The 19,120-nt window shown below is 37.3% G+C and overlaps 1 protein-coding gene and 1 pseudogene across 1 annotated transcript in view; both read left to right on the forward strand.

Annotated features, from left to right (window-relative positions):
• Positions 1-6,971, forward strand: part of LOC125249757 (NACHT, LRR and PYD domains-containing protein 3-like) — a 31,933-nt gene extending 24,962 nt beyond the window's left edge. The window contains exons 7-9 of the mRNA XM_048162137.1: positions 1,854-2,027; positions 4,986-5,159; positions 5,551-6,971. Of these exons, the coding sequence (XP_048018094.1) occupies positions 1,854-2,027; positions 4,986-5,159; positions 5,551-5,572 (370 nt within the window). The 3' untranslated portion in view covers positions 5,573-6,971. The remainder of the gene's footprint in view (positions 1-1,853; positions 2,028-4,985; positions 5,160-5,550) is intronic.
• LOC125249844 lies at positions 3,609-3,725 on the forward strand (annotated as a pseudogene).
• Positions 6,972-19,120: the final 12,149 nt, after the last annotated feature.

Genomic DNA, 19,120 nt, shown 5'->3' on the forward strand with positions numbered 1-19,120 from the left:
AAAAGTGTGTTTAAGTGTGTAGAAGCAAATCTCCTAGAAGTGGTAAATGCCTCACTTCTCTCTGGGACTTTTCCAAAATCCCTGAAAACTGCAGTTGTTAAGCCCCTAATGAAAAAGAGCAATCTGGATAACACCATATTGAGCAACTACAGACCAATCTGGTTTCCGACCGCATCACAGCACAGAGACAGCGCTCATAAAGATAATAAATGATATTCGCCTAAACACAGATTCAGGTAAATTATCAGTGCTGGTTCTACTTGACCTCAGTGCTGCGTTTGACACTGTCGATCACAACATTCTTCATAACAGGCTGGAAAACTGGGTTGGGCTTTCTGGGATGGTCCTTAAATGGTTCAGGTCATACTTAGAAGGGAGAGGTTATTATGTGAGTATCGGTGACCATAAGTCAGAGTGGACATCCATGACATGCAGAGTCCCTAAATTTTCAATACTTTGCACCCCTCCTGTTCAACCTATATATGCTGCCACTGAGCCAAATAATGAGAAAGAACCAAATTGCATTTAACAGCTATGCAGATGACACCCAGATTTACCTAGCCCTATCACATAACAACTTCAGCTCCATTGACTCCCTGTGCCAATGCATTGATGAAATTAAAAATTGGATGTGCCTAAACTTCCTTCAGTTAAACAAAGACAAAACTGAAGTCATTGCGATTGGAAACAAAGATGAAGATCTCAAAGTGAACACGTACCTTCACTCTAGGGGTCAAACAACTAAAAATCAAGTCAGGAATCTTGGTGTGATTTTGGAGTCAGACCTGAGTTTCAGTAGCCATGTAAAGACAATAACTAAATCAGTATATTATCATCTCAAAAATATTGCAAGAGTTAGATGCGATTAGAGAAACTTGTTCATGCTTTCATCACCAGCAGGGTGGATTATTGTAATGGGCTCCTCACTGGTCTTCCCAAAAAGACCATAAGACAGCTGCAGCTCGTACAGAATGCTGCTGCCAGGATTCTGAGCAGAACCAGAAAATATGAACACATCACACCAGTCCTCAGGTCCTTGCACTGGCTTCCAGTTACATTTAGAATTGATTTTAAAGGACTGTTACTTGTTTATAAATCACTCAATGGCCTAGGACTTCAATATATTGCAGATATGCTCATAGAATATAAACCTAACAGATCACTCAGATCATCAGGATCAAGTCACTTAGAAATACCCAGGGTTCACTCAAAGCAAGGAGAGTCTGCTTTTAGCTGTTATGCCAGCCGCTGCTGGAACCAGCTTCCAGAAGAGATCAGGTGTGCTCCAACAGTAGCCACATTCAAACCCAGACTCAAAACATATTTTTTTATCTATGCATTTGCAGATTGAGCACTGTGCCATGTCCAAACTGTTTGCATTTTATTTTATATGTATTATCTTTTTATTCTTTTAATCACTTTTACTGTTTTTATTTCATTTTTAATGTATTTTATATCTTTTATGTGTCATCTTGTTATTTCTGATTTTTAATGCATTTTAAATATTGCTGTCTGGTTGAAAGAGCTGGGAGAATTAGGAAGAAAGCATTTGTGATTAGGTTAAAATTTGGTAAATTTGGATAAGGGGACAAACCATGGGGAAATTTGAGCTGTGGTGCATGGTTAAGATATCTCTGGATTACAGTCAGGACACTTTCCAGAGGGGAAATTTCCAAAGGGGAAATTTGAACTGTGTTGCATAGATAAGATATCTCTGGAAGGGGGGTTAGGGCTGTGTGACGCAGTACAGGTATCAATTACGTTAATAGGTATCAATTAGACAATACTAATAATAATACTATACTAATAATATGGGCTACAGAGAGAGTGAAGAGTGTCATTGTTCTCTACAGGTTGAAGGATTGTGGTGTCACAGAAGAAGGTTGTGCTGCTCTGGCTTCAGCTCTGACATCAAACCCCTCACACCTGAGAGAACTGGGTCTGGATGGGAATAATATAGGAAACTCAGGAGTGAAGCTGCTTTCTGCTGTACTGGAGATCCCTCGCTTTAAATTGGAGAATTTGAGGTAAGATCATCTCTACCATAAGGACAAAGCGAATTAGGATGGCTTATATGAGATGGCTTGAAAAACACAGTGTTAATGTGCAATACTGCCACCTTCTGTACTTAGAGTTGTCAATCAGATACTAGTGCTGGATTATTTATTTATTTGTCATATTATTATATGTCTACTATTCATTTTAAATATTGTGGTTATTGTCAATACCGGTATATTGCGAGACCCAGGCCTTAATTTGGGTCAGAACAAGCATGACCCAGCACTTAATTTGGAGGATCCTCCATCTCATACACCACTGTATGTTATGACTTATGTACACAGTTCAGGAAAATGAAGTATAATAATGAAAATGTTGTAAATATGTTCTATGTTAAATGTATAAAATAAATTCATGCCATGTTTTGGTGATGATTTATTGGATTTTACCTCTGTTCGCATTTTCAACAAGCAGCGTATAGAAAATATTTATAAACTTCGATGCACTTCTGTTATGTGCAAAGTGGTTTTCTGATATAAGTGCTCTCACTATAAATATTTTCACTTTTGAGTCATCTGTAAAACTGCATGCATAGCCGGCTATTTCAAATTCTAGCTGAGCATGCGTTAACATGATTGTCAGGTATTACGCGCAATATATCTTGAGGGAACTGTCATGATGGAGCCCAATGCATAAGGGCTAAACTTTGCAGAGATGCAAGAAATCGACAAAGTTCATTTTCTAAACTCTCCCATCTCATATTAAACAGCCTATCCTTCATCGTACCCAAGATAGAGGTGGGTTAGGGCCAATCTTGGATCTGTTTGTCTGGGATTGTACCTTTTACAAGCTCCTGTTGAAGATGCTAATGCAGAAACACTTCCTCATGTGTGTTCACCCCAGGATTGGTTTGCAGCGTTCAACTTGAAGGATGCATACTTTTGTGTCTCAATTTTATCTCAACGCAGACCATTCCTACGCTTTGCTTCAAGGGTTGAGCATATCTGTACAAGATTTAGCACTTTCCACGAGGACCCCATAACATCAGTCCGACCAAACATTGAACGTGACTGACTGAATGGGAACATCTAGCCACAGCCCTGAACTACTGCTGAACGGCGGGGATCCCTGTCTTTTTAAAAAATGTTTTTGAATATTATATACTAGGAAAACATTGCAACAATATTTTTTTAAAAGGATAATTCCAAACTGCTATAAGAAATAATATGCATATGGCTGAGCAGATTTTTACAAATCAAAATTACCATTCATGACCTCTAATGACCACTCCTGCCTTGGAGTTACTACTAATGAGCTGATAGTTGAATCAGGTGTGTTTAATTAGGGAGACATCTAAAATCTGCAGTGTTGGTGGTTATCCAAGACCAGGACTGGGAAACACTGAGCTAGTCTATATACAGATCATGAGCAGAAATCTGAAATTTATCGTTGCATGATTCTTCAAATTTGAGGAAGATGCTGATAACTTGAATTAACCTACGCTTGAAGGATGCGTTCCAACAGCAGCCGTGATGAACTGCCATCTGCTGCTGTGTTTTCTATGCGCGATAGATTTGAACAAGCCAGATTTGCGCAATAGATTTGAACAAGCCAGCAGCCATATCACCCAGTAACCCAAGACTGGTTGCCCACTGAAGCTAAGCAGGGCTGAGCCTGGTTAGTACCTGGATGGGAGACCTCCTGGGAAAACCAGGTAGCTGCTGGAAGAGGTGTTAGTGAGGCCAGCAGGAGGTGCTCACCCTGTGGTCTGCGTGGGTCCTAACGCCCCAGTATAGTGACGGGGACACTGTACTGTAACAAGCACCATCCTTCAGATGAGATGTTAAACCGAGGTCCTGACTCTCTGTGGTCATTAAAAATCCCATGGCACTTCTCGTAAAGAGTAGGGGTGTAACCCCGGTGTCCTGGCCAAATTCCCTCCATAGGCCCTTACCAATCACGGCCTCCTAATAATCCCCATCCATTGAATTGTCTCTTTCACTCTCTCTCCTCTCCACCTACAGCTGGCGTGTGGTGAGCGCACTGGCGCCGTTGTACTGTGGCTGCCGTCGCATCATCCAAGTGGATGCTGCACACTGGTGGTGGATGAGGAGAGACCCCTGATATGATTGTAAAGCGCTTTGGATGTACAGTTGTACATAGGAAAGCATTATATAAATGCCTCATTCATTCATTCATTCATTCATTCATTCAAGCATGTAACGGCCACAAATAGAGGGAAAATAGTTGAGAAAAAGTACAGATACATAATTTAAAATGTACTGAATTAAAAGTACACAATTTTAAAACTACTTCAAAAAGTAAAATTTCTGATAAAAACTTCTTAATTGCAGTAACGTGAGTATTTGTAATCCATTATTTCACACTCCTGTGAGGGAGCATGAAGAACCATTTCCACACATGAATTCTCTCCTCTGAGTACAGACTTTAAATCCATTGTGCTGGAGGAGACTTTACAGAGTACTGGACTGTCAACACAAGATCTTTACTAAAAATTGATGCACCTTTTGATGGAAATAACATTCATGTACTTTTGTGTCCTCTATTATTATATTCAACACACACTAATTTTGGCCCAAGTGTTGGGGATATTTACTTTTTGTAAAAGCATACAAATGTTAATCCTGCAAGAAAAATTATTGTTAGTTATGATTAATTTAAAAATTCCTTAACAGACGTTAAGCCCATAAGTATAGTACACAAGTACTATAGTACACAATGTATGTACACAAAAAATGCATTAAGAGTGATTCTCACATCAGTGTGTTGCTAGGAGAGCTATAGATATCAATTATTCTTAATCATCACTATTCTTAATCTACTAATCTGTAGTAGAATTTGATGTCAGAGTTTCAGTTTCTGAATATTGTGTTCAGGGGCAAAAAGAAGAATATGATTTTAGAGGAAACAGACTGATCTGTGTGGCTGATCTGAGAGAGTGAAGAGTGTGTCATTGTTCTCTACAGGTTGATGGATTGTGGTATCACAGAAGAAGGTTGTGTTGCTCTGGCTTCAGCTCTGAGATCAAACCCCTCACACCTGAGAGTACTGGTTCTGGAAGGGAATAAACTAGGAAACTCAGGAGTGAAGCTGCTTTCTGAACTGAAGAATAATCCACATTATAAATTGCAGCTACTATGGTAATATTATAATTATATAATATATATAATAATATATAGCAATATATAATATATAGCAATTTTCACCATCATATTTTCATTAAAAGTTCAAATGGCTGTTTTACTCAATAGAAATAAAAGGAAATTTACCAGGTTCGGTAATACCATGTGTGTGTGAACATTTTGTCTGAGATCATCAGATAATGAGACTTAAATTCAGCTTCAGTTTCTGGAGGTCTCTGAACTTTAAACATTGTATAATATGAACAACAGATAGAAACAACAGATAGAAGCTATATTATCATGTTTGTGAATGAATTGAAATAGCTTATCTAGTTAGAGGTAAGTTTGCTTATGAAAAGATGTGACAGACGTGATGTCTCATACCACATATGTGACTGTTTTATTTTAGGACTGACTATCAGACCATCTGATCTTCTGATGGTGAAAAAGGATCAACTACAGAGATGCACGGTCAACAGAATCATCAGAGATTGAAGATACATTGACTTCAGTGTTAAGTCAATTAAAACTTAATTTAGATTTCAGAGCAGCAAATGACAGTTTTTCATTCATAGATTACCATTTTATTTGTTTAAACACTAGGGCTGCAACAAATTATCAATAAAATCTATAATAATCTATAATGAAGATCATTGAAAACAAATCACATTATCCATTAGTCACGCCTGCCGATTGTGCATGGAAAACTTCAAATTAATTTCCAGTCTCATCAAATTACAGGCACAGAATAACGCATTTCTATGGACAAAATGCATCTAAAATAGCTGAGGTAAAAGAGTGATAGGTACATGATCTAATTTTTTATTTTAAACTAATGCATTAGTGTAATGTTTAACATGGGTTGCCCTGTCAGGCACTTTGACAGATGCATGTGCTGTTTAATGTGTGATATGTTTCCTCTCTGCAATATCCATATCTGTAATTGTTACAAATTCATACAAGTATATCCATTTTGCATGCAGGCTCGTCCTGACAGTCTGTCTTAAAATTCAGACTTAAATGAATGAGCGCTGACATGTGCATGAGAGAGAGAGACAATTAAAAGTCTACATGTAATTGAAGTATTTTATGAGGCTAGTAACTAACAGCATGTAATTAAATATAAATGCAATAAATTTCTTAAATTTACAAGATAAATAAATGACAGTAAGAATTAATGTGTTGTTTTTCTTTATTATCTTTATTATTATCTTCACTTTTAATGTAGAGATTTAAACTGTCCTTTTGCTTTATAACTCATATATTGTATAGCATTGATATAGATATATCCACTATATAGATTTTCTTAACATTCAGTTGGCATGTTTGTTTGAAGGACAGCATTGGGCAGGATGTGGAATAATGTGTTTTGTCAATAAAATAAAAAGAAAATTGGGCATTTTATCAGATTAATTGAAGAAATAATCGGCCAACTAATCAATTATCATAATATTTATTAGTTGCAGCCCTAATAAACACACAGTATTATTTAGAGAAAATATAGAGCCTGAATATGTTAGTCTTTGTGTTTTACCAGCAGAGGGAGACAAAGACTAAAGAAAGATTCATTTTTCATGATTATGAAAATTCAAGCTCGCTTTTGGAAGACATGCAATGGAAACTTGAGTGTAACTTGAGTATCTTATTTTTAATGATAGTTATATTGCATTTGTACTAATGTATTTAGTATTTCTTTTTAAAATCATAAATGGTGGTAACATTTTTAAAGTGTTGATTTAAGGCTCATTTAAAGTACTGTGAGAATATTAATGTTTCCTCACAAGTCTAGGGTTTAAGGGGAGTAATAAAAGAGATTGTGGAGTTCCATCACCTGTCTCAGAACTTCACAATACAACCCAGAGTTTTAAACACAAGGAAAAGTGTTTATTTAGGAAAGCTAGAAATCTTCTGGAGGGGGCAAAACCAAAACAAGAAATAAAAAGGTTTCTTACCTAGGAAGAAGGGTCTGACTCAACTCAAATGAAAACAGGAATAATTCTTTCCTGTCTCCCTTTCTAACCAGAAACACAATGAAAAAGCATTCAGAAAAGAAAATGTCACCACCTCCCTACAGCTTCCTTTACTTTAAGCACAGGACACATTGCACAATAATCCTATAAGATCATTACAAATCACAATGTGTGACATGGATCTATTAAACTTGGGTACGATATGCATGTAGACTGTACGATGATGACACCTGTTGACTAGTAGGCTATGATGCAAGTTTCTATAGAAGAGTAAAACATCATCAGCATGCGCTAGTGGTAAACAAAAAGACCATGATGAATCAAACCTTGGCTGTATCCCAAATGGCACAATTCTAGGCACTTTTGGTCTTGTGGACTTATAATGGCTGCCGTGTATGCGTGTCCGTTAAGTCCACAAGACCGTAGGGTGTCCCATTCATCATTTTAGCTCACGTCAGCTGAGCCTGCAAGTTTGTGAGCTATGCAGAGGACTTTACCTGGCAGTCAAAGCAGAATTACGTCACAAAAGTGCGGACTCAGAGGAAGACCGTGAGGGTTTAGGGTGCCAGTTGGGATACAGTGTGTGCTGAAAAAAAGAGGAAGCAGCGAAAGAGGAAGGGAAAAGAGCTTGAGGTAAGCAGTTTTAAGTTTGAGCACCATGTCGCATTAATTTCATATCGCAATTTTATTGGCTGCTCAGTACACGTAGGTCATAGCTGCAAACACACACATGTGCAAACGCTTGACACAAACAAGACTAACAAAGAATGACAAGTGGTCATGGGAGTCACCTGGTCCCAATTGATCAACATCTGTCGAGCACAGAAAGAGGGAGGATCCATCATCAAAGTCCATCAATAATAAATACTGTAATTCAATAAATTCTTCTGTCTTCGTTTGACAGGTGGAGATCAGTCACTAATGTAGTGATGAGTCTGGACTTGAGCCATAGATATAGAAGAGTGAATGTAAATCTCTGAAAGAAACTTTATTAGCCAGCAGATTAAAGAGAGACACCTTGAAGTCTTCAAATAATTTGATCATGATTTGTTCATATACATTTTCATATGTGTCAAACCATATAAAAGCAAAAGTTTAAATCATCATGAAACAAAATGAAGACAAAATATGGTGTAATAGACTGAAGGATGTAAGGGTTTTCAATAACAACCTGTTTTACTTAAAAAAGCAACCATACATTGGTGTTTTATTTTCTTTATCATTTTAAAGATTTTTGCCTTTATTTTTATATTTAAAGGTGCAATGTGTAAAATTTGGGAGGATATATTGACAGAAATGCAATATAATATGCATAACTATGTTTTCAGTGGTGTATAAAAACCTTACATAATGAACTGTTAGAATGTTAGAATGAACCTTAGAATGAGCCATTTCTGTCTACATGCACCGCGGGTCCCCTTACATCAGTGGAGTCTAAAGCTCCGGGTATAGTTCACTTTCCGTGCCCGGACGCGTTGCGCGCGCAGTCGCGGTATACTGCACCACAGATCCGCGCGGATGACCGCGTTCGACACATGCGTAGTACAGTTCTTTTCTATGCTCTACCAGACATCGGAGGGCAGCACTGAGTCGTGTCATCAACGGGACATTCGCTGGGCATGATCGAAGAAGAAAAGTAGTGCATCCTTTCCCATATTTTTACTTATCTCCCTCCATGAATTTGTCGCCCTAAACACGTCTTTGTACTTTTTCAAACATGAATTGTACATATGTGGATACTTTCTTATCTCTTCGCACAAACGCTCATCAAGCTTGCCGTCCATTGTCGTGTTTTTCTCTTTTTTTCAAGTGCGTTGTTTTTCAACCGTCTTTTCACACTCTTCTTCGACGGCTGAACACTGTGCTTATTGCCACCTAGTGGACTCTTTACTGCTTGCGCATGCGCTGTTGCACGCGGACTGTCCACGCAGTCTCAAAATTTGGGCTGCACACGGACAGGGTGTGCGGCTGGCTGCGAGCCCTTCGCATGACGAAAAATATGTCATGCGGACGGTGCACGAATGTGGACGGCCAAAGTATACCCGGGGCTTAACCCCTTTCCTGGAGGGCTACCGTCTTGCAGATTTCAGTTTCCAACCCTGCTCCAACACACCTGTCTGTAATTATCAAGCAGCCCTAAACACCATGATTAGCTGGTTCAGGTATGTTTGATTCAGGTTGGAGCTAAAATCTGCAGGGCGGTAGCCCTCCAGGACCTGGGTTGGACACCCCTGCCTTACATGTTAAGTTGCCATTATGCGCCAGCATGTTTCTACAGCAGCCCTAAATGGACATACACTCTACACAGCGTGTTTAGTTACTGTGTTGTTCTTCTAAATAGTTTGTGTTTTTAGAACCAGATTGCATCATCACTACGTTGAATACACACAAAGAAGTAATGGCAGTAGACGTCTGGTTTATTAGAAGCAGAGACCATTTTTTGTTAGAAGTAATAAAAAACCTCATTGCTTGACTAGTTACAAGTTACTGTCTCAGACGATGACATCTTTGTTTTGTGTCAGCCAGATGGCCACCATAGCTTCTCTATTTGCTTTGAAAGAGAATGGTGAGCGCCTTTGGTTGCAGTTCGCAACCTCACCATTATATGCCACTAAAATTTACACACTGCACCTTTAACTTCATAATCATTTATAATCATTACTCATTTATATAGTTGTCATTTGATTTATTGGTAACACTTTACAATAAGGTTCATTAGTTAAACATTAGTTAATGTATTAACTAACATGAACTAACCATGAGCAGTACATTTGTTACTGTATTTACTAATCTTTGTTAACATTAGTTCATGAAAATACAGTTGTTCATTGTTTGCTCACGTTAGTTCACAGAGCATTAACTAATGTTAACAAGATTTGAATAATGTATTAATAAATGTAAGTGTAAATGTAAATGTAAGCATTATTAGTTCATGTTAAGTAATGTAGTTAACTACTGTTAACTAATGAACTTTATTGTAAAGTGTTATCGATTTATTCATATTATTGTTATTTGATTTTTTTTATAATTTATTAATTTTATCATTTAATCATTTTATCATTATTATTCATTGATGTCGTTTTATGTTTTTATATTTTATATTACTTAGTTTACTTATTTCCTTGCTCTTGCAATGCATGCTATTGTTGTTAAACCTTATGATTGTGTGGTCTAAAGGATGTTTGTCTTCACGAAAGTCTTCATATCAAGGCTGTTATTGTCACAGGATGATATTGTGAAGCAGTAATTTTCCGTTGTTTTTCCCTTGGTATAATAACATTTGTTGGGATCGTACTGGTCAGATGAAGTCAGGCCATTGAAACATACACGACTAAGATTATTAAATAAACAGCTCTTTTTTATTACCATCACTTTGTCTTCTGCTTCTGCTCTTCTCTGGTTTTCTCAGTCAAACTCTCAGGCTGATAGAAGACTGTTAATAGAGTCTTGAGGTACCAGACAAAACTTTCTGTTGACAGGTTTGCTGGGTTGCACACCAGACAAAACGAATATCTTTTGACATGATCCTGCGTCCGGGACTGGATTTGATATTTCTACCATAGGGATTACAGCCAACCTAACAAGACTGAGACTGAAATGCTCAAAATGCTCTCAGATTTAAATAATGTGCAACGAGACAAAGCCATAATGCTGTGATTACATGTTCAAGGATGAGAAACGCGCATGGAGTTACATAAATGTGCAATTTTGGGCAAAAAGCTCGGTCTAAAATATAAACACTTATAACAGGCTTACCATAATGAATCGGGATAAGACAAAAACACATTTTGGAAAAATAATTGATGGTAAATATTTACATTTACATTTACATTTATTCATTTGGCAGACGCTTTTATCCAAAGCGACTTACAAGTGAGGAATACAACAAGCGAGTCGTCATGACGAGGCAAATAGACAAGAAGTGCTCATAATACAAGTTATAGGCAGTGCTCAGATTATCCTAAGCTACAATAGAGAGGGATTAGAGGAAGTGAAAGGATAGGAGTAAGAATTTTTTTTTTTTTTTTTTTTTTTTTTTTTTTAAGATGAGGTTAAGTGCTCACGAAAGAGATGGGTTTTCATATTGACAAAATATTGACTCATTTAATTTTTGAACAAAAAAGTTACATTGTGCACCTTTAAATTATTTGCCTTGCAGTATTATTATTTTGTATTACCAACTTTGTAATATCTCAGGTGGCACTGAGGGCTCTTGTGGCCTAATGGTTAGAGAGTTGGACTTTTAACCCAAAGGTCATGGGTTTGATCCTCAGTACTGGCAGGAAATGTAGGTGGGTTGAGTGAATGAATAGCGCTTTCTTCTATGTTCAGTACTCACTGCTGTGTGTGTGCACTTAGATGAGTGAAATTTAGAGCAAAAAGTCTGAGTATGGGACACTATACTTAGCTACATGTCACGTTATTTTCAGTTTCACTGCCTGGTAGTTGCTGAACGAAATAATATGAGTGGTATCATGATGCTTTGGCTGGTATCATATGAAAACACAGTCAAATCAAGTCAGTTTTCATTGCTACATGCACTTTACACAACTTACAGTGTGGTTGTGGTGTAACTTCACTAACAGCAGATGGCTCCAGAGAGCCTCAGACTGAACAAAGAGTGTGCAAGCTTGTGTGTGTTCATATGAATGTATGTAGTGATGGGATTTGTAGAGCTGTGAATTTGATGCATGGATCTCAACACACAAACCCTCTAAGAGTAACTCAGCATTCAGAATATTTCTGTCTGATGCTCCAGTGGCGCACATTCATCTGCTCTTTGTTGAGTTTAGTGCTTGTGGTTTAAAATCTAAATTTAATATGAACTGTTGAAGATGGTATAGATATTCTGTTAGTATAGAACAGGGGTGGCAAACTCCGGTCCTGGAGAGCCTCAGTCCTGCAGAGTTTAGCTCCAACCCTGATAAAAACTGACCCACCTATAGCTTTCTAGGAACCTACAGACCTTGATTAGCTTGTTCAGGTGTGTTTGATTAGGGTTGGAGCTGAACTCTGAAGGACTGTGGCTCTCCAGGACCGGAGTTTGCCACCCTTGGTATAGAAGTATGCTGTTAGTATTAGTTGCTAATTTGCACATAGAGAAAATGTGCTTTAAACCAGTTATTAAAGAGGCAGATGGGTTTAATCAGGTCTTTGAACACACACACACGCACACACACACACACACGGGTCAGTAATTATAGCTCTTTGGTGTCACTGTAACAGCAGGAAGGCTGCTGAACTGCCTTACCGTTTTGTTGCAATCACACAAACACAGATACTCTACAATCTATTTTAGATGATACCAATTAGGATATGCAGGATTCTCCAGCACTTTCTGTTGTGAAGCATCTAAAATCAGGGTTTAGACTAAGACATCAATCATGTTTGAGATCTAAAGCAATTTGCTACAAACACAAACATTCACTGGACTCAAAAAGTTCAAAGTCTGACCCAGCGATGCAGTATGGTGTGTGTGTGTATGTGTGTGTGTGTGTGTGTGTGTGTGTGTTTTTGTGATTTATGAGGACCCAAATTTGTATAATGACATGGGTATTACACTGGTATTACGATGTAAACATGAAACATGAGGACATTTCATGAGTCCTCATATTTAAAATAGCTTTAAAAACATACTAAATAATGTTTTATTAAAAATGTAAAAATGCAGATTGTTTCCTGTGATTGGGTAGGTTTAGGGGTAGTGTAGGGGGAGAGAATGTACAGTTTGTACAGTATAAAAACCATTACGCCTATGGAATTGTTGCATGCTGAAATAAATGACGTTCCAGGCGTGCTTGGTTTGATGGGTTTGTTTAATGTTGTTTAATGCTTATACTTATTCGTAGTTCACAAAATCTCTGCGTGCCTTTTTCAACCAGTGCAAAAACTAATTCTCTCGCTTGTCTCGCTATGAACTATACAAAATAAAATAAAGACATATGGGGGGTACGCTCTCTATAACAACTAACATTAACATCACAGGGAATGTTATTATGAGCCCCACAAAATATCCTCACTTTGATAGCGAAACAAACCTGTGTGTGTGTGTGTGTGTGTGTTTTACCATCCTGAATGTTTGCCTAGAAAGTCACATGACGGACATTGAGGAAAGTGTGATAAAGATGTCAGAGAGACGCTCACAACATGACCAGCAACCTGTGTAACTCATTAAACACATTAGAGTCTAACGATCCAGAATAAGGGAGTTTAGCTCTTCATCCGTTTCTGTATGTGAAGAACAAACTACACAACATAATTAACATGAAAAACACAAATGTGAAAAATTAGAGGAAAAAACATCAAAGCACTGGATTCATTCGTCAGCATTCTGCAGAAAGATAAAAGACAAAACAAATGACAAGAGAGAACAAATGAAAAGAATGAATGAAAGAGGGAATCTGAACAAAATGAAAAAATAATGAAAGAGAAACTAAAGAGCACAAATGAAAGAAAGAACAAATTAACAAACGAATAGAAAAAGAGCAGAAGAAAAAGAAAAGACTGAACAAATAAGCAACAAAAGAAAAAGAATGTACATAAGAATAATAAAAATGAAAACAAAACATCAAATTAACTAAAAAATAAGAACAAACAAACAAAAAGAAATTATAAAACTGAAATTGAATTAACAAAAGATAAAAAAACATAATATGAACAAAGATAAAACAAACTGAAAAAGAGCAGATGAAACTCAACAATGAGCAAATAAAAGCAACAGAAAAAGAAAGAGCAAAAAATTAACGAACGTTTGAACAAATTGAAACTTAAACAAAAAAACCTATAATATATAAAAGATAAAATAAGAACAAAAGAAAATGAATTAACTGAAGAGAACCAAAGAATACATAAAACATTTAGATTTACATTTATTCATTTTGCAGACGCTTTTATCCAAAGCAACTTACAAGTGAGGCAAATAGACACAAGTGCTCACAATACAAGTTTCAGACATTGATTAGTGTAGCATAAACTAGAATAGGGAGGGATTAAAGGAGGTGAAAGAAAAAAAAAATATATATAAATAAAGAGTTTTCAGCTGTCTTTTGAATATTGCCAGGGATTCAGCATTCCGGATGAAGGCAGGGAGATCATTCCACCAGCAGGGAACAGTGAACGAAAATGTTCTGTAGAGTGATTTTGTGCCTCTCTGTGATGGTACCACGAGCCTTCACTCATTTAGCGATCACAGGCTTCTGGTAGGGATGTGGACTCCTAAGAGGAAGTGGAAGTAGGAGGTGCTGAGCCTGTGGAACAAGAGTGGAATAAATAAACACCAGAATGAACAAATAAAAATTATGAAAGAACAAAAGAATGAATGAAAGAGTATAAATTGAAAAACAAACTATATATAAATATAATATATGGAAGTATATATAAATAAAATATATGGAAGAAAAAATAACAAACAAAAAATAATAAATAAAAAAGAAAAACAAAATTGATTCAACAAAAAATGTTAAAAATGAATGAACGAGTGAGTGCACAAATTGAAGAATAAACAAAAGAAACAAGTTAACAAAAGAACAGAAGAGAACACAAGGTCAAATAAAGAAAAAAAAACCCAACAAAAAACAAATACAAATGAAAGAATAAATTAAACAGAAAAGGAGTGGTATAAATAAACACCAGAAAGAATTAATAAAAACAATGAACAAAAAATGAACAAAAAAAAAATGAACAAATTGTAGAACAACATAGAATAGAATAAATAACAAAAATTAAAAGTAGAAATAAAAAGAACAAACAAACAAGAATCAAAGAAAACTATTTAATTAACAAAAAACAAACAAAAAAAAAACAGAAGAGAACAAAAGAATGAACAAAATTAATTTAAAGGAAAATTAATTTAAAGGAACATTATGTAACTTTTGGCCCTCTAGCGGTTAAAAAACAAAACTGCATGCATTTTGCAGAAGAACATTGTTTTGGTTGTGCTTCAGCTCTGCGTGAATGAATCAGAGTAAAGAAAAACAAGTTCTGGAAGAAGGATTGATGATGTATTGACTAATTATTTATATGTTGTTAATTCTGAACAAAACAAGTTACACAGTGCACCTTTAAAATATGAAAAAATGGACAAACAAAGAGTGAACAAACTGAAGAATGAGTGAATACAAAAAAAGAGACTTATGGACAACTGATAGCAAAAAGAACAGAAACATGCAAATAACAAACAAAATGTCAACATTAATTGTTTTAGTTTGGATGTTTTTCATTATCATCATCATCATCATGATCTTTTATGTGTCTCTATTAAACAAAATTCTTTGCCAGTCACAGTCACTGAACTTCAGAAACATGATTGCTTTACTTTACTTAAAACACAAGTTGAGTGTATGAACTTGTTCTGTTCATGAACACAAACAGAAAGAGAGTCTCTATTGGTCTCACACACATACAGACATATATATGCTGCGCACATACATCTTCAGTGTGTTTAGTGCTGGTAATTACCTTTAAAGTTTGTTGCCCATAAATCAAGGTTGAATTGTTGTGCAGGGTTCCGGCTCCTTCATTTGTTGATGAAATATTTCTCAATCCTGTAGAACTGCAGCACAACAGCATCACCAGATACATCATGCAGACATTAGATTGGATTATCTTTATAAAGGCCTGTGGAACGAGCTGCTTTTGAGCTGAATTTACATGTTTACAGGTACAACGTCTCTCTCCTGCAGTGCACACGGCCTCCCAACTAACGGGGAACCTACTCAGAACTTTAGCTAATGTCCTGGAAACAATCTCTCAAAGTTATGAACAAATGTTCTTGCAGTAACCTGAATAGAATGTTCATTCAGAGTTGTCTTGTCTTTAATAATGGAATGTTCTCTTAACGTTTGTATAACCAATAAATAAAACAACAAATATATTCTTAAAAAATATATATGTTTTGTGTCTTCCTTTTCATAACTTAATGGGAACATCAGCTAAACTTTCTTAGACGTTAGAACATATTTTTGTTAGCTGAAACTCTTTGCTGAAAAATTACAAATGATGCTTTCCACTTCAGCTCTAAAGCTTATTTTTGAGTGTGGGGTGACTCTGAACACATAATATACTTAAAACTCCCTCATTAGGACTAATTGTTGTTTATAGACTTGTTTTAAGGCCTTTGATTCATCATGCATTCAGATGCACAATTAGCCTACAACAAAGACGTTTTAAAAAGAAACCTGTGACACATCGGAAAATGCAGAAATCCATAGCTGTAATCTTGATTAATAAACAAGTAATTACACAGTCCTCCTCACACACAAACACACACACACAGACACACTCACACAAACACTCACTCTCACACACACACTTACACATGCACGCACACACACAAGCATAAGCTTCTCGACTAATTTAGAAACATACTCCCTTTCATTTCAGCCTCAAGTGTTTAGTGTAGTATTCCAGAAAGCAGGGTTAACTTAAACCCTGAACTCTTTTTATTTTATTTCTCTTTTTATTGCCAGTAATCGATTTCAAAAACACAATTTCATGCTGCAGTAAATTTGACCCCTAATAAAGGTGCATCTCATAAAAAGGTCCAGGTCATATTTCATCCGAAATAAATAAATAAATAATATTATATTTTGCATTAAAAATATTTAAAAAATGCAAAAGGCCTTAATGGTTCTAAAACAAGCTTCATTTATGCAAACTATTTCATATTTTTCTTTACAGTTTTCATAAGCTTCACCTGATTTTAAAGTGATTGATTTTGTGCTCAAATATCTGTATATAATGACTGCTAATGGTCATGTATATTTTGTGTGTTGGCTACCGTACCTTTAGATATGATATTTCTAACAATCAACATCAGTAAAAAACAAAAAATTGTATGAATGGAAAAAAGACATCACACTAGTGTTTTTATTTTATAAATAGCATTATAATTAGCATCTCGTATTTTTTTCCATCATGATGTCCCTTTAGGGGCTCCGTAGTCTCTCCATTTCGAGTTATCATCGCTTACATAACTTAGTGAATCACTAACACAACCAAAACCAGCATAAAAATCATAAATCAAGAGTTTCAAAATACAAACAATGACGCAAGATTTCTGTCAGGAAAGTTTGTGCTCCCTCTGGACCGGGATTGTGTCTTCGTTGTTGTTTCATGTGTTTCAGGCTTTGAGCTTCAGTCCTTCATTGGTCCTCTCGCTCTTTCTTCTGCTTTTTCACCTCTCCTCTATCCCAATCTTGTTGTCATCTCGATCTCCAGAGTTTTTCCGTTGTGGAGGCCTCAGTGGATTCTGCCACTGCTGGTTTTACGTTTTAAAGTACTCATCAGTGGCATGTGTCTTTGAATATTATGTGCTTCAAAATATTCCATCATTTAAAGTCTCTTCACTTATTTACACTAGTTTTTGTGTTCTCTCCCGTGTGAGTGAATGAACCTCAGGGACGAGAGATGATTGCTAAAACCATTTATCAGAATTGGTACAATCAACGTTCATTTCCTTCGGCCAAACAGAAGGTGGTGAGATGCCTTTAAACCACTTTTAGACAGAAAATGCAGCAAAAACATGCTTGTTTAAAACACAGTGAGGTGAAGCTTTATGTAATATGACTTTTTGGACTTGGTCAAGCCTGTTCTTTCGTAACTAGTTTACCCAGTTAACAGGGAAAGTTCTCAGGACTTTGGCTAACGTTCTGGCAAAGTTATGAACAAACATTCTGGTAACATTAATAGAATGTTCATTTAGAATTACCTGGTTTTTAATAATGTTCTCAAAACATTAGTGTCACCATTATGTTCAGTTCTAGGACTTTCAGTTTGTTGTCACTCATGCCTTGTGTTCCCTGTTCCATATTACTGCCACTCATCAGTCACCATGGACACTAATGATCCTCACAGCTGTTTGTCATTTATCTTTGTGCATTTAAGTTCCTGCTCGAGTTAAATTCATTGTCTGTTATCATCTATGTTATCATCTATGCACACAGTATGTGTTGCTGCCCGCTCGCCTGTCTGTTTATTAAACTACGTGTTGGATTGTATCTTCGCCTTCCTCGTCTGTTTACCAGCAACGATACGTGACAGAATACTGGACCAATAAGATGGACTACGCAAATAAGTTTGCATCAGTGGCTCAGAAAAGCCACACTTTTTTTAAGATTCACCACTGAGTTTTTCTCCCTCGCCATCTCCTGCTCCTACAATGACGAGACCCTGAAGTCACTATTCTGGATTGGGGCGAACTACCATCATCCTGTGGGCTTCCCAGACACCACTGGAGTGAGCTGGAATGAAGCAATCATCCGGTGTCTGGAGAGCGTCACATCCAGGTACAGAACACAGCCAGACCATGAGCCCGAATCACCTTCATCGACTGTAGAGTACTTGTGCGAGCCCCCGCAGACGGAGAGTTAACACCCACCGTGACCCATCAGCCAGAGCCCGAGACAAAGAGGACAGAGGTGCCCCTCACCCTGGAAGTGGAACTTCATCACATGTCTGACCAGAATCGTGAGCCCACTACATCAACGCTTGAGGGAGAAACGACTACAGAGAGTGAGGACAGGCTGATGGACTTCAGCTAGGAAATAACAACTCCCACCCGGTATCATCATCATCACCATCTATGAACTGTACCATTGACCATATGGACTATGATTTCCTCTTTGCAGTAACCTGCATGAACTCTGTCAACCTTACCATTGCTCTGTCCACTCTGATGTCACCGCGAAGCTCAGCCAGTCCTCCAGCCCCACCACTACCGGATGTCCACAGCCCTGCTCCATCTCTGGGGAGTCCCTGTGACATCGAGCTGCTCTTCGTGCATCCACCTGCAGCACCCGTGCAATAGGATCCTGTGGCTCCGCCTTCCACCACCGACCTCTTTGCTCCATCTCAGCCTGTTGACTTGTCGGCTCCATCTTGCCTCCTCCCACTTTCAGCTCCACCGGAGACCCTCGGACTTATGGCTCCTCTGGGTTCCGTCGTCCTGCCGGCTCCTCCTTGGTCAGTTGTCACACCACTTCTGCCACGGACTTGTAAGCTGTCCGTTGC

Source organism: Megalobrama amblycephala, linkage group LG16, assembly GCF_018812025.1.
Source record: "Megalobrama amblycephala isolate DHTTF-2021 linkage group LG16, ASM1881202v1, whole genome shotgun sequence".
Classification (NCBI taxonomy): Eukaryota; Metazoa; Chordata; class Actinopteri; order Cypriniformes; family Xenocyprididae; genus Megalobrama; species Megalobrama amblycephala.